The following is an 11,692-nucleotide window of genomic DNA, read 5'->3' as shown; positions in this document are numbered from 1 at the left end:
AGATTCCTACTGCCAGTCATGACCAATAGACTGGAATGTGATGGTAACTGTTACCCATGGTTGCTCCTGCTTTCTGAATTCTAAACAAGATTGTACTATTTTGTAGCCCCCAAAGGTAACTTGACTTGCCCTTAACTTTTCATAGAAAAACTAAACCCAAATACATATTACAGTGCAATGGTAGTAGGCCAATCATTATTATTAGAATTTGAACAGAATACAAATGAACAAGAATTGATAAGCTGGTAATAGTGTAATATTTATAAACACAAAAAAGCCTTCCAAGTTGCATATTGTAGAAAAAAAAATAAGTGTGAGTAAAGTCACCACAAACTGAAGGCTGGCATTTGGTGAACCTTTAATATAGAAGACCTCAAAGTGGCTGCTTGTATTGCTTATACCTAAAACTGCCAATACTCCTGCCCTACATAGAGACCCAAGTGTCTTGTCCTGCTCTGAAGCATCATGGAAACAAAAGATCTGAACATGGGTAAAACTGGCTTTGAGAGGCTTTCACCAGGGATTAAAGCTGTCAGAGCATTCATGGAAATGAAAGTCTGACATTTTCAATGAGTGTGTGTGCATGAACATGAAAAGGATATGCAGTGAACATAAAATATCAAATTCAATATATTAGTAATAAAACAGTACATTTTTTCTTATCTACAACCTATATAAAAATTAGCAAACACTGAAAAAAGAACATGAATAATGTTAAACTGCATTTTCAATTTATAAAAATACCAACACATACTGCATGTGGTGCTATGAAAAAACAAGAAAATACCGAGACTGTGGCAATGTGGTCACCATTTAGTGTACCCTTTCATAGTTTCTTGATATCAATCCTTGAGACATTCTTTGAAGGACACCTCCTTAAAGGTGGCATCACACTTGGTAAATTCAATGAGTATGAGCTTGAGGGACAAGCTTTCCCTTGGGAGCAAGGTCACTGGTATCCTCACACCTCACCCTGGCTTGAGTGGTGAGGTGTGAGCTATATCAGATGTAAATAACCAAGCCTGGTTATATTATCTATTTTTCTTCTCTTCTAAAAACAGTGGCAAGTAAGCAGCATCACTTAAATTTACTTAATATTCAGTGACCATTGATTGGAAAAAAATGTGTTGAGTTTGGCTATGGTAACTTAAAAATTTATGGGTTTGTTCTCAGAGATCATAATGGTCTGATATTCTGTGTATAAAAAATAAAGTAAAATATTGAAGTTTCACACAGGACTCTTCTTCTGTATCATAACTGGTGTGGAAATAGCCACGGCTTTTGTTTGCATCTCACTCTTGTCAATGGGATCCTAATAAAAAATATGAATTTTCACCAAAAAATACTAATTTTTACCCATAATACTGAAGTGACATACAAATGAATATGCAAAAGGAATTAAATTTACATGTAATTTATCGTACCTATCAAGAGTATAAACATTCATATATGTATGATGCATATCATGTTCAAATCTTAATGTACTCAAGAGCTCAATTTGACTAATTATTTGTTGCTTGCTGAGCTACTGCCTATCTGCTAAACTCAGCAGCCATATTTCACAAGCAAGGTGTCCAGTGAAAATCTCATTTGTCTACATCAAACTTACCCCAATGTGATACCATCCTAACATTGCACATTTCTCCTATCAATTATATTCCACAGAACACAAGTTGGGAGACTGCATACCATCTCTGTATCACTGTTCACAGCTGGCAACAACACACAGAGGAGTCACCACTTGGGACCAGCCTCTAGATATGTATTGCATGGTGCATTTGTTGCTTTATCCTCACAAGAAACAGCTGTGCAGTCCAAACTCCTCAAAACATGAAGCTATCTACTTAAGTGTTCCTATGCAAAACACTGACAAAAAAATCTCTCTCCCCTTGTCTTCAATTTGAATGCTGTCCTTTGACTACACACTATCATCCACAAAATTATAAAATTATAAGATACCAAAATGACAATCTGATAAGTGCTGCTGCATTGAATTATTCTACATATAATTTTTTTCCTTAGAGTAGGGACACATGCAATGCCTGTAAAATCTAGTGTTTGTGAGTGCAGTACTATTTTTGTTAGGCATTTCATCTATCAACACTGAACAAAATATTTTTTTCTTTTCTGGACTGGAGTATATGTATATATATATATTTCCACAAATGTTGGAAAGTTAGTTATACGAAAAGAAAACTACATATAAAATTATTTCTCATCTTTAAAGAAAACCAGTTAAATATAATAAACTCTTTAAGACAATATTAATTTAGATTTTGTTTTGTCTTTGAAAAATTAATGTAAGTTATATAGTATGAACTTGCACATATTCTAATTTAAAAATAGTTTCATCATTCATTATGGATTCATTTCACCTACTCACCCACCCACCCCACACACAGAGTTTTGTACATATTTATATAAATAACACACACATTCCATAAAAATATTAAAGCTATTACTTGCAGTACACACTCACCGCACACCTAAGTGACCCTCATGCGCACTACCTTGGAGGGGTCGATGGTCTTGCCACGCTCCATCAGAGTTGGATCGCCTGCCTCAGCTGCCTCCCGCTGCTTCTGGATCTGGTATAGCTGGATGGACCGCTCTCTGATGGACCCCTCCACAGGTGGCACTGGGAGCTCTGGTACTTCTGTCCCACTCTCTTTGGCAGCAGCAATTTGCTTCTCCCTCTCAGCATTAATCTCTTGATACTTCTTTAGCAAACCAACAGCCCACTGTGTAAACAATGTATGCAATATTTAATCAATCTACAGCACATTGTAAGACTCCAAAGCAATCATCCAGGTAATAAATCACTTCACTTGTTAAATACATATACAAGTATCCTTTGCTTACAGAATAAATGCACACAGCATGTTACATACTAGGACTCTAGAATAAATTACAATGTCTCTATGCAACTGTTACCATAGTCTTTTCTGTAAGTATTTACTCCAACTTTTCAGGCTCATTCACATACTCTGCAACTTTAATGCAAGGCCCAAGGAAGATGAGCAACAATTCCAACTACAAGTTTCAAATTCTATTGAAACCAAAAATTGATGGATAGAATTATTAAGTTTCACTTGTACTTTGACCAAAGCAACAGTTTACCTGAAGGTCTTCCCTCCACAGCTCCTGTTGGTCTGGACGAATATGGACAGCCCGGGAGAAGGTCTTGACTGCCAAGTCCACCTCCCCTAGACCCAGTTGTGCCCGGCCCAGGGTCTGCAGCCCCACCCACCAGTTGGGACACAGCTTAACTGCTGCCTCAGCTGCATTGAGGGCAGGAAGCACTTCACCAACCTGAGGATACAGATATCACACACTTATACTTTAAACTGGCCAACAATGACTGAGTCAGTCCTCCCTGCTCCCACTGCCCCCACCCACTAATAGAATAATTATAAGAATTATTAGAATTATAAGAATTAATAGAAAATAAATAAATGAATAAATAAACAATTAAATTATATATATATATATATATATATATATATATATATATATATATATATATATATATATATATATATATATATATATATATATATGAGGCAAACAGCATGGAGAATATTAGGGAGGAACATATTAGATAACAAGGAAGAAAAGATTTCTAAAAATATGAATTACTGGTTTATAAATACAGAAAATGATTTTTGATTCAAACTTCTTTATCACTAGAAACTTATGTTAACATATTACAAAACAATAATATTAATAAAAAAGTTTAATGAAACTTGTAATGTAGAAATTCTCCACCATGCTTAATTTTCAAAATCTTAGTGATGGCAATGCTGTGGTCTCCTCAACATCTTGCCACACCTGCATGTATGCCTGGGAAAGCATTTCATGGATGGTGTGGTCATCTGGGGTGAGTGCAAGGGCTGAGTTCCACCTCCCAATGGCTGCCCACCATCGCTCAGCCTCAGCAAGAGTCACACCCTCATTACTCAGCCTGCGTGCCTTGGCCTGGGCATCCTCCAGCTCCAGCACCTTACCAGGGCAATGGGAAAAGCCTTCATCAAGATGTCTGGCCATGGAGCTACCTTTGTGTGTGTGTGTGTGTGTGTGTGTGTGTGTGTGTGTGTGTGTGTGTGTGTGTGTGTGTGAACTTTCTCCTAGAAATACAACATTCCTGGTACATATTTGTGACTGATTCCTTTTTTGCCTGACAAATCAAGTGACAAGTGGTTAATTCTACATAAAAGTATGGTAATACATAATTATGTACAGATAAATCAGCACAGAATAACAGCACACACTAGGCCAGCTAGACAAGAATAAGAGTTTCAGGAAGTGATTACAAATGACTTTCAAGTTGAGATGGCTTGTCACACCCTCCAGGTGGTGCAACCTGAGGGTGAGGTGGCCACAAACACACGACAACAGGCCAACAATATCCCTCCTTCTCCCTGGGTGGACACTTCTTTAATTAATTAGTATGTTCAGTATGACTAATGAAGCTAAAACAAACAGCGTGTGTACATTAGTAAGTGAGCCACTCAAGCCACTGTGCCAAGAGCAATATCATATGGACACACATCTATCACTCTTGCCATTTAACCATTGTTAACATCTAGCAGTATCCACTACAGTTTCCTCTAATAGTCAGGTATAAGTGAAAGTTAACAACACCCCAGCACATTTTTATACACTAGCAGCCTTTTCAGATGAGTGTTCTATGTTTGGCTTTGATTAGTCTTCCATTCCTGAGTCAGACCACCTACTTGAGCATCACTACAACCAAGTTTACCCACACCACCATGCATCTTACCTGGGTTAGAGCACAAGCTGGGCTTTCCATTTTAAAGCAATTATTGTTTTTATTTCCTGCTGTACTTACAAAGTACTCACTGAGGGCCAGAGTTCTACTACAGTATCTGAGTGGCCACCAATGAACAGGAAAAACAGTTGGTTAGTTGCTGCTTGTATAAAATATCATGTACACACGTGCCAAACTTGACATTTTAATAATTTTCTCCAAGATTGTTTCCACCAACCTCCGCTGCATTTATTTGCTATGGATAAATCTTAAAATATTGGATATCAAAAAAAACATCCATAAAATAGTTCAGGTAAATGGCTATGAATATACAGGCCAACATTCACACTGTTCCCTATGACTCATCTTCATCCTACACAAGTGCTGCCTTTACAAACATTACACAGTGACTCACATGAGACAGCAGTTACTGTATAGACTTGAAGGAAGATGTGAATATCTGGAAAAAAATTCACCATGATTCTGTGGATTTTTTCATCAGCAACCAGTATATCTTGCAACCTGGTATGTAAACAAATAATATACTAGAACTGGGATACCCTGCATTGCAGCACCAAACAGATCTCTTTGTTCTAAAACTTCACAGCTCATATCTAGCATACTTAAGAGTAAGATTAAAATGTATTAATTCACATTATTCACAAGCTTAAGAAGTTAATATTTGTTTCAGTTGACAGCAAAGGTTTAGTCCTCCCAGGCAAGAAGGAGCAGGACCATCTGGGTGACTGGCAATAAATCTATAAACTTGGCCAATGCAAATAAGTGTTTATCAATATGGAATATCAATCCATATGCCACATGGGCAAAATGGTATAATGGCATGAGAGAAAAAACAAGAAAATATTGGGTTGATATACTATACATAAAGTAATTACATAATACAGAAATACATATATGCAATACCTTAAGATAAAATGAAAGTCACATTATTACAATAACAAATAAACAAGCTATCACATTAGCTATAACTTACAAAAAAATAATTCATAGTGCAATGAGGATGATTGAAGTTTACATATTAAAACTTCACATTAAAGTAAGTATTGATAATGGATAGCTGAAAATTGTCCTCACTAAAAATAATTACCCACTGAAATATATATGGGACTAAACACTGAGATATATGTAACATATATAGCAATCTTATTTACTGATTCTATATATATTATACATTTTTTTTTTTCAGATTGAAGAAACATAGAGTAACATGTTACCTTTGGACGTTTTGTTGCAGTTAGCCAATCAACATCAGGGTCTTCAGTTCCATCTCTTTCTTCTACATTTTCTTCAGAAAAGACAGCAGGCCGAGGCTTACTTAACCCTGCCTTTCTTTTCCACCCAAATGCCTGCATCTAGAAATATTAGAATTATACAAATAAGTAAATACAGAGATACATACCTTAGAATTAAGACTGCAAAAAAACCGTTTAAGGGTTAATACTGGTATATGTTACTTTTAGTGATGCATGCCCTGGTCTTCTTCTCTTTCCCTATCCACTGTAAACTTGTAGCCAGGTGGGACTCTGGGGATTTTGTGTGTGGGCAAAAAGAATCAATGAAATTTATTCCTTGCAGATATCAATTTTAAATACTATAACAAACTCAGAGGGTTGGTGGGACTTTTAGGCTGGGGAGCGAATTTGGCTTCTCTGTCTATGGAAATTTCACACCGTATTTGAAAACGTAGCAAATTCTTTCTTGAAGATAAATAAATCTATAGAAATTTCTCTAGAATTATAGCTAACTACTCTCAAGTCTCTCCAGATTCCTCAAGGGATTTTAATCTATCCTGACATAAGATCCTTTATTACTCCAATATAATTTGATGCACCACAGTAGCACAAGCAATTATTATAGTTCTATCATGCATTATTAATTACTGTGTAAGGAAAAGAAAGGTACAAACCAGCTGACAATATCACACCTTTAAATTTAATAACAATCTTACCTTACTATCTTGCTTACTTATTTATTCTATATATATATTTTTTATATTTCCATATTCAGCTTAAGAGTTGACAACAATGTGAGATCATCCTTGGCCTTAATACTGTGGTGTTAACTGTATATTCTAACAAGTGCATGAATCCTTTAATTTCAACTGAATTATTAATCTAAATTTTTCATAGATAATAATCAACATTATTAATTGATTAGTACAGAAGCCTCTGGGTAAACCTCTAACACTGACTCAAACTTATTGTGCAAATGTGCACTAAGATGAAGCAGGGCACCACAAAACTGGAAACCTACAGCTTGAAAACATGCTGTCACTGATCCATCTAAGAAATGCCAAACACATGCTGCACCATTAAGACCAAGGCATGTCTGGTATGTGTGCCATGTCCTGTCACTGCCTTGTGTCCGATCACCGAAATGTAAGCAAGGAAGAGTGACATCTTGTTACACAAAACTGTAATAAAATGACACTTCCTTGGCCTTTATATACACAAACACATAAACGTTATATTACAGCAAAACTTCACATAAATATGAGGTTTGGCAAGTATTGTGTCATGCCATCCCCCAAGTGTTTACCGAAGGAAGCTTCTGAGCTGTGTGAAGGGGATCGTCAGTGTCTTTGTTATGAGCACCCCTTCAGAAGACACGCCTTGTACTTGTGACAGTCACCTCTCGCCTTCCTGGTCACTGTTGCTACTTACTAGTACCGGTAAATCCACGCTAAAAAACAGTAATATTCACATGGTCACCACCGAGGCTACGCTAATAACTGTGTAGATGCGCTTTACGCACACAAAGCGATCCGTCATACCAAAGATTCCTAGTGGGTGAGTGTGGGGGCTAAATATATCACTGGTTCTGTGTCCCCCACGACGCCATGTCACGCTGCCGAGGTAAACAAACCACTGGGAGGATTCGACTCGGGTCTCAATGTTCGCGCCTGTATTGAATCTGAAAAATAAAAGATTTTATAAAAGAGACATGAGAGGTCCAACTTTATATATAGAAATGCTTACTGTTTAAATTTTAGTTCTTTCGTCCACTTCATGAGGGAGTTAGTATTTCCTTCATAAATGCGTTTGCTTAAAACGCTTTGGATTCTCATCAGGACTATTGTCATTTTTTCCCCCACTAATATATAAAAATCATTCTTAAACAATGACATCCACTAGAGCTTGCTTAAGGCAGTCAACGTTTGATAATTTTGTCCTCAACTCCATTCTTAAAATCGATAACATTTATTTATTTATTTAATTAATTTATTTTTTTTATTTCAGATACTCATGTGTTTTTATCACTCTTGTTGAAGAACAAAGTGCATCATAATGGAGACTGTAGGAGTCTGCTGTGGCTTAATGCGTTCACATGTTTCCGCGATAAAGGTAATGTCCGTTTCCAGTATGATATAACAGATAAGTTGGAAATATTGTACTTTTATCATAATTATACAATCCGCTACTAAATAATCAAGTGCTTTATTGCATTATAAAGAAACTAAAACATTATACTGCACTACTACCTCCAAGAACATGAAATCGGACACTCTTGGTGTATTGATTGCAGTTACGAAACTTTCAGATGTCGCTGCGTAAGTAAATTATTCATTGGGTATAACTTCTAATTCTGTGCGTTGCGCGTAATGAACCACAGGGATTTAGCTTGAACACTGATTTTGGAAACTAGTGTAGAAAGCTTAAATTAATTATAAAGGAAGTATGTATGTAATGTAATGAATAAACATTCTCTTTTCTCTCCATTATTGCCAATGACCATTGCCTTCCATTATTTATGTGAAAACTATCACTCACATTCTCTCTCTCTCTCTCTCTCTCTCTCTCTCATTAGCTTTCATAACTCACAAAAATTCTTATTTCAAGTCCTTTTTGCAAATCCTCTTCTTCCGGCGGCATTTTATAATAATAGTAATAATAATAATAATAATAATAATAATAATAATAATAATAATAATAATAATAATAATAATAATCGTAATAATAAAAGAAGAATAACAGTAATGGTAATTTATACCCCATTCTATTATTTTTCTGTAACACTTCTTTTTCTGAACATACACGTGGTATCCCCACCTAACGAAAAGAAAGTCACTGGAATCACAGACTCAATTGTTTTTCATTATACTTCCCTGAGAAAAATGAGAAAAATGAACCTTTGCCATTGCGAACACCGATTAAATTAAGCTATACCAAAGTAATAAAATGGAAGCAAAATTTGTTAATCTCTCACATGTAGGAAAACAGAATATGACGGAACAGTAAAAGTATAACAATAACAAATGTTTAAGCACGAATCAAACATCCCATTCACGGCGAGGAGTCTGTAGTACGCTGCAGCACTTCCCCTCAACACACAGGAAGTAACTGTATACAAGAGGAGTGAGGGGAACATTCCATTGGCCTTGTAGGGATCAGAATTTTTCCTTATGTGATATTTTCTGTGCTGGTTTATAAAATAGCAGTTTTTTTTTTATTAAATATATTTTAATAAATCAACATATTATTAGTTCCTACCACAAAAAAAAAAAAAAAAGGAAAAGAAAAACTGTGTACCTTGCAGTTTCTTTTTCCCCTGAACTTTTATGCATTGCAGTAGCACCTGCTTAGAGCTCTACTATGCAATATGATACATGTCTTAACATTTCAGACTCTCATACATTACATTGCAGTACACCTTACCAGCAGAATTACACACCTGAATATATTTACCATTATGCTGGTACTGAAAGCACTCCTTCATATTCTAGGAGCTGTGACAACACGTGCATGAACTGATTTGTTTTATATTTCCTTCCTACAATAGGAATGGAAAAACTGCTTTACGTGTTCGTGGATAGTCTTCATACTTCTTCAGATACCACCTGCAATTAAGAACAGGTATCAATGTAATACCAAGAGTAAAATATCTGTCTATGATTTGTGAACAAATTTTAAGTCATCACTATGCGCTGACCAGGAAGGTAGAGACGGTCAGGCAAGGAACATGACAATTCATCTTACAAAATAAAAATACTGCACACCATGGTCTTTAAAAAAAACATTGTTACTATGAGAGTAAGTCTAAATCATATGGATTTCGTGCTACCATCCTTCACCTAAGTGGATGTGTAAATCCCATAAGGGCCCCATGTACTCACTGGTGGCTGTGCAGTGCCCGGCGCGCCAGCAGCAGTGTGGTGGTGGCAGCCAGCACTAGGGCAGGAGGCGCCAGGCTGACCAGGGCATATCCCCACATCTCCACAATCTCTCCAAAGTAATGTGGACATGAAATCTTCTCAAACCATCCTCCTGGAATGTGCGGTACAAACTTGTCATAAAAAAAGAGGCATTCACTGTTTTCTTCATGCAAATAATTATGGGTTACTGATTATCCTGGAACTCCCTGCCTGCTTCTGTATTTCTACCTTCCTATGACTTGAACTCTTTCAAGACGGAGGTCTCAAGACACTTATCAAGTAATTTTTGACTACCGCTTTCGACTCTGTTCGGAGACCGACACCTCAGTGGGCCTTTTCTTTTATTGCAGTTTTGTTGCCCTTGGCCGGTGCCCCTCCTAAAAAAAATCTTTGTGATATCAGTAATTTTATTTGAATATTCAGTGGATTGCAAAAACTTGAGTTGTGTAAACTTTAAAAGAAGCCAACATTTGTCCTAACTTTTTTTTTTTTTTAACTTGATGAGATCTATTGTGCACAATATTTGACAGGTGAAAACTATGACCATGAATAAAATTTCGATGTAATGCAGATTTCAATAATATAGAGAAAGTATAATACAAAATAACAAAAGCATAAGGTCATCGTTAGTCCTCATTGTTATCATGGAACCATTCACAATGAAAAATAAGTACATAAATGTTAATGTTTCTTGAGATTAGTCTACTGTTAGCTAAATATTGAATAAATATTAAATTTTTCATGGCTTCAATAAACTGTCTCCAGTCAACACAGTCCTGGCTCACAAACCTTTATCATGGAACCATTCACAATGAAAAATAAGTACATAAATGTTGATGTTTCTTGAGATAAGTCTACTGTTAGCTAAATATTGAATGAATATTAAATTTTTCATGGCTTCAATAAACTGTCTCCTGTCAACACAATCCTGGCTCACAAACCTGTTGGTATTTGGAGCTGGGATTGTATTTCCGATTTCCTGAAGACTGAGTCAGCACCTATGTTGATCTTCATGCCATAGAGGAAGAATGCAAACCCTGCAGTGAAGAAACTAAATATATGAAAATATGCATTTGGTGTCTGAACCACCAACATATACTTGTCAAACACAGCTTTATATCATGTGTCAGTGAACCGGTGCAACATTTACAAGGTCTTGAACAATAGACATCGCAACAATTCTTCTGTGATTTCTTCCCGAAGTAGTTATATTCCCTTCAGTAATGTTATGTATGATGCTCAGTGTTTAAGCAGCTACACCTACTCCAAAGACAGCTGGACTAGGACATATTAAAATGGCAAACAAGGCAACAAATAATTTTTTAACATTAGATTGTCAATGATAACCTGAATTTATATCTGAAATCTTACCTATATAGAAATTGGGCTTGTAAAACCACTCCTCATCATTGAAGCGGTAATAGTTTACGAAGTAGATGCCATGGAGGATTCCGTTGTAAGTGTGAGTCAGAAAAGCAAGAAGGAAAGGCAGGAAGCGAGTTGGCTTTTGGCTTGTCATCAATAAAGGGGAGATGAAGCACCTGCATCAGAGTATAAGCATCACCACCGTCAGCAGCAGCAGCAGCAGGGAGGGAGAGGCAAACACCAGCTTCGTCAGGCTTTACGGCAAGTCTCAGTCTACATTTATTAGATTATAGCACTAGAAGTAGATAGAAGCTTACAGTCCCAAATTTGGGCAACATGCTTCACCTCACCTCTGGAAAAAGTGCATGATGAACAATCCAAGA

The 11,692-nt window shown here is 36.4% G+C and overlaps 2 protein-coding genes across 12 annotated transcripts in view; both read right to left on the bottom strand.

Moving 5' to 3' along the window:
- Positions 1–614: 614 nt before the first annotated feature.
- Positions 615–7,691, bottom strand: LOC135112078 (tetratricopeptide repeat protein 33-like). 4 transcript variants are annotated; one of them, XM_064026001.1, is made up of 5 exons: positions 7,566–7,691; positions 6,007–6,144; positions 3,832–4,002; positions 3,121–3,312; positions 615–2,741 (listed from the first exon to the last, which is right to left on the bottom strand). In XM_064026001.1, exons 2-5 carry the CDS (start codon positions 6,142–6,144, stop codon positions 2,487–2,489), a joined length of 756 nt encoding a protein of 251 aa, XP_063882071.1. In that variant the 5' UTR covers positions 7,566–7,691; the 3' UTR covers positions 615–2,486. The 4 variants fall into 4 exon arrangements, with proteins under 4 accessions (XP_063882071.1, XP_063882070.1, XP_063882072.1 ...); XM_064026000.1 differs by having other exon boundaries at positions 7,331–7,609; XM_064026002.1 differs by lacking the exon at positions 7,566–7,691 and adding an exon at positions 4,784–4,889 and having other exon boundaries at positions 6,007–6,145.
- LOC135112076 (3-oxo-5-alpha-steroid 4-dehydrogenase 1-like) overlaps positions 7,571–11,692 on the bottom strand; it is a 360,238-nt gene continuing 356,116 nt past the window's right edge. For 6 of the 8 annotated variants that reach the window (XR_010274047.1, XR_010274046.1, XR_010274045.1 and 3 more), the window contains 6 exons: positions 11,660–11,692; positions 11,316–11,485; positions 10,886–10,981; positions 9,906–10,056; positions 9,464–9,629; positions 7,571–7,705 (listed from right to left, as the gene is read on the bottom strand). The exon at positions 11,660–11,692 is cut by the window's right edge and continues 485 nt beyond it. Coding sequence is in view for 1 of the 8 variants with exons in the window: in XM_064025999.1 (XP_063882069.1) it covers positions 9,563–9,629; positions 9,906–10,056; positions 10,886–10,981; positions 11,316–11,485; positions 11,660–11,692 (517 nt within the window). In the remaining 7 variants the exon portion in view is untranslated. Of the gene's footprint in view, positions 7,706–9,023; positions 9,630–9,905; positions 10,057–10,885; positions 10,982–11,315; positions 11,486–11,659 lie in introns of those variants that run through there. The other 2 variants (XR_010274048.1, XM_064025999.1) reach the window with 2 other exon arrangements.

The sequence above is a fragment of the Scylla paramamosain genome, chromosome 23 (assembly GCF_035594125.1).
Source record: "Scylla paramamosain isolate STU-SP2022 chromosome 23, ASM3559412v1, whole genome shotgun sequence".
Classification (NCBI taxonomy): Eukaryota; Metazoa; Arthropoda; class Malacostraca; order Decapoda; family Portunidae; genus Scylla; species Scylla paramamosain.
Note: the sequence above shows the minus strand (reverse complement) of the source record. Positions and strands in the feature narration are given on the sequence as shown.

What these genes read in the sequence shown, in the direction of transcription:
- LOC135112078 (XM_064026001.1), bottom strand. Translation starts at nt 6,144, where the DNA reads ATGCAGGCATTTGGGTGGAAAAGAAAGGCAGGGTTAAGTAAGCCTCGG. An exon ending in TTTCCCAGGCATACATGCAG is followed by an intron (nt 3,313 to 3,831) that starts GTGTGGCAAGAT and finishes CTGTATCCTCAG; the next exon opens with GTTGGTGAAGTGCTTCCTGC. An exon ending in TGTGGAGGGAAGACCTTCAG is followed by an intron (nt 2,742 to 3,120) that starts GTAAACTGTTGC and finishes TTGTTTACACAG; the next exon opens with TGGGCTGTTGGTTTGCTAAA.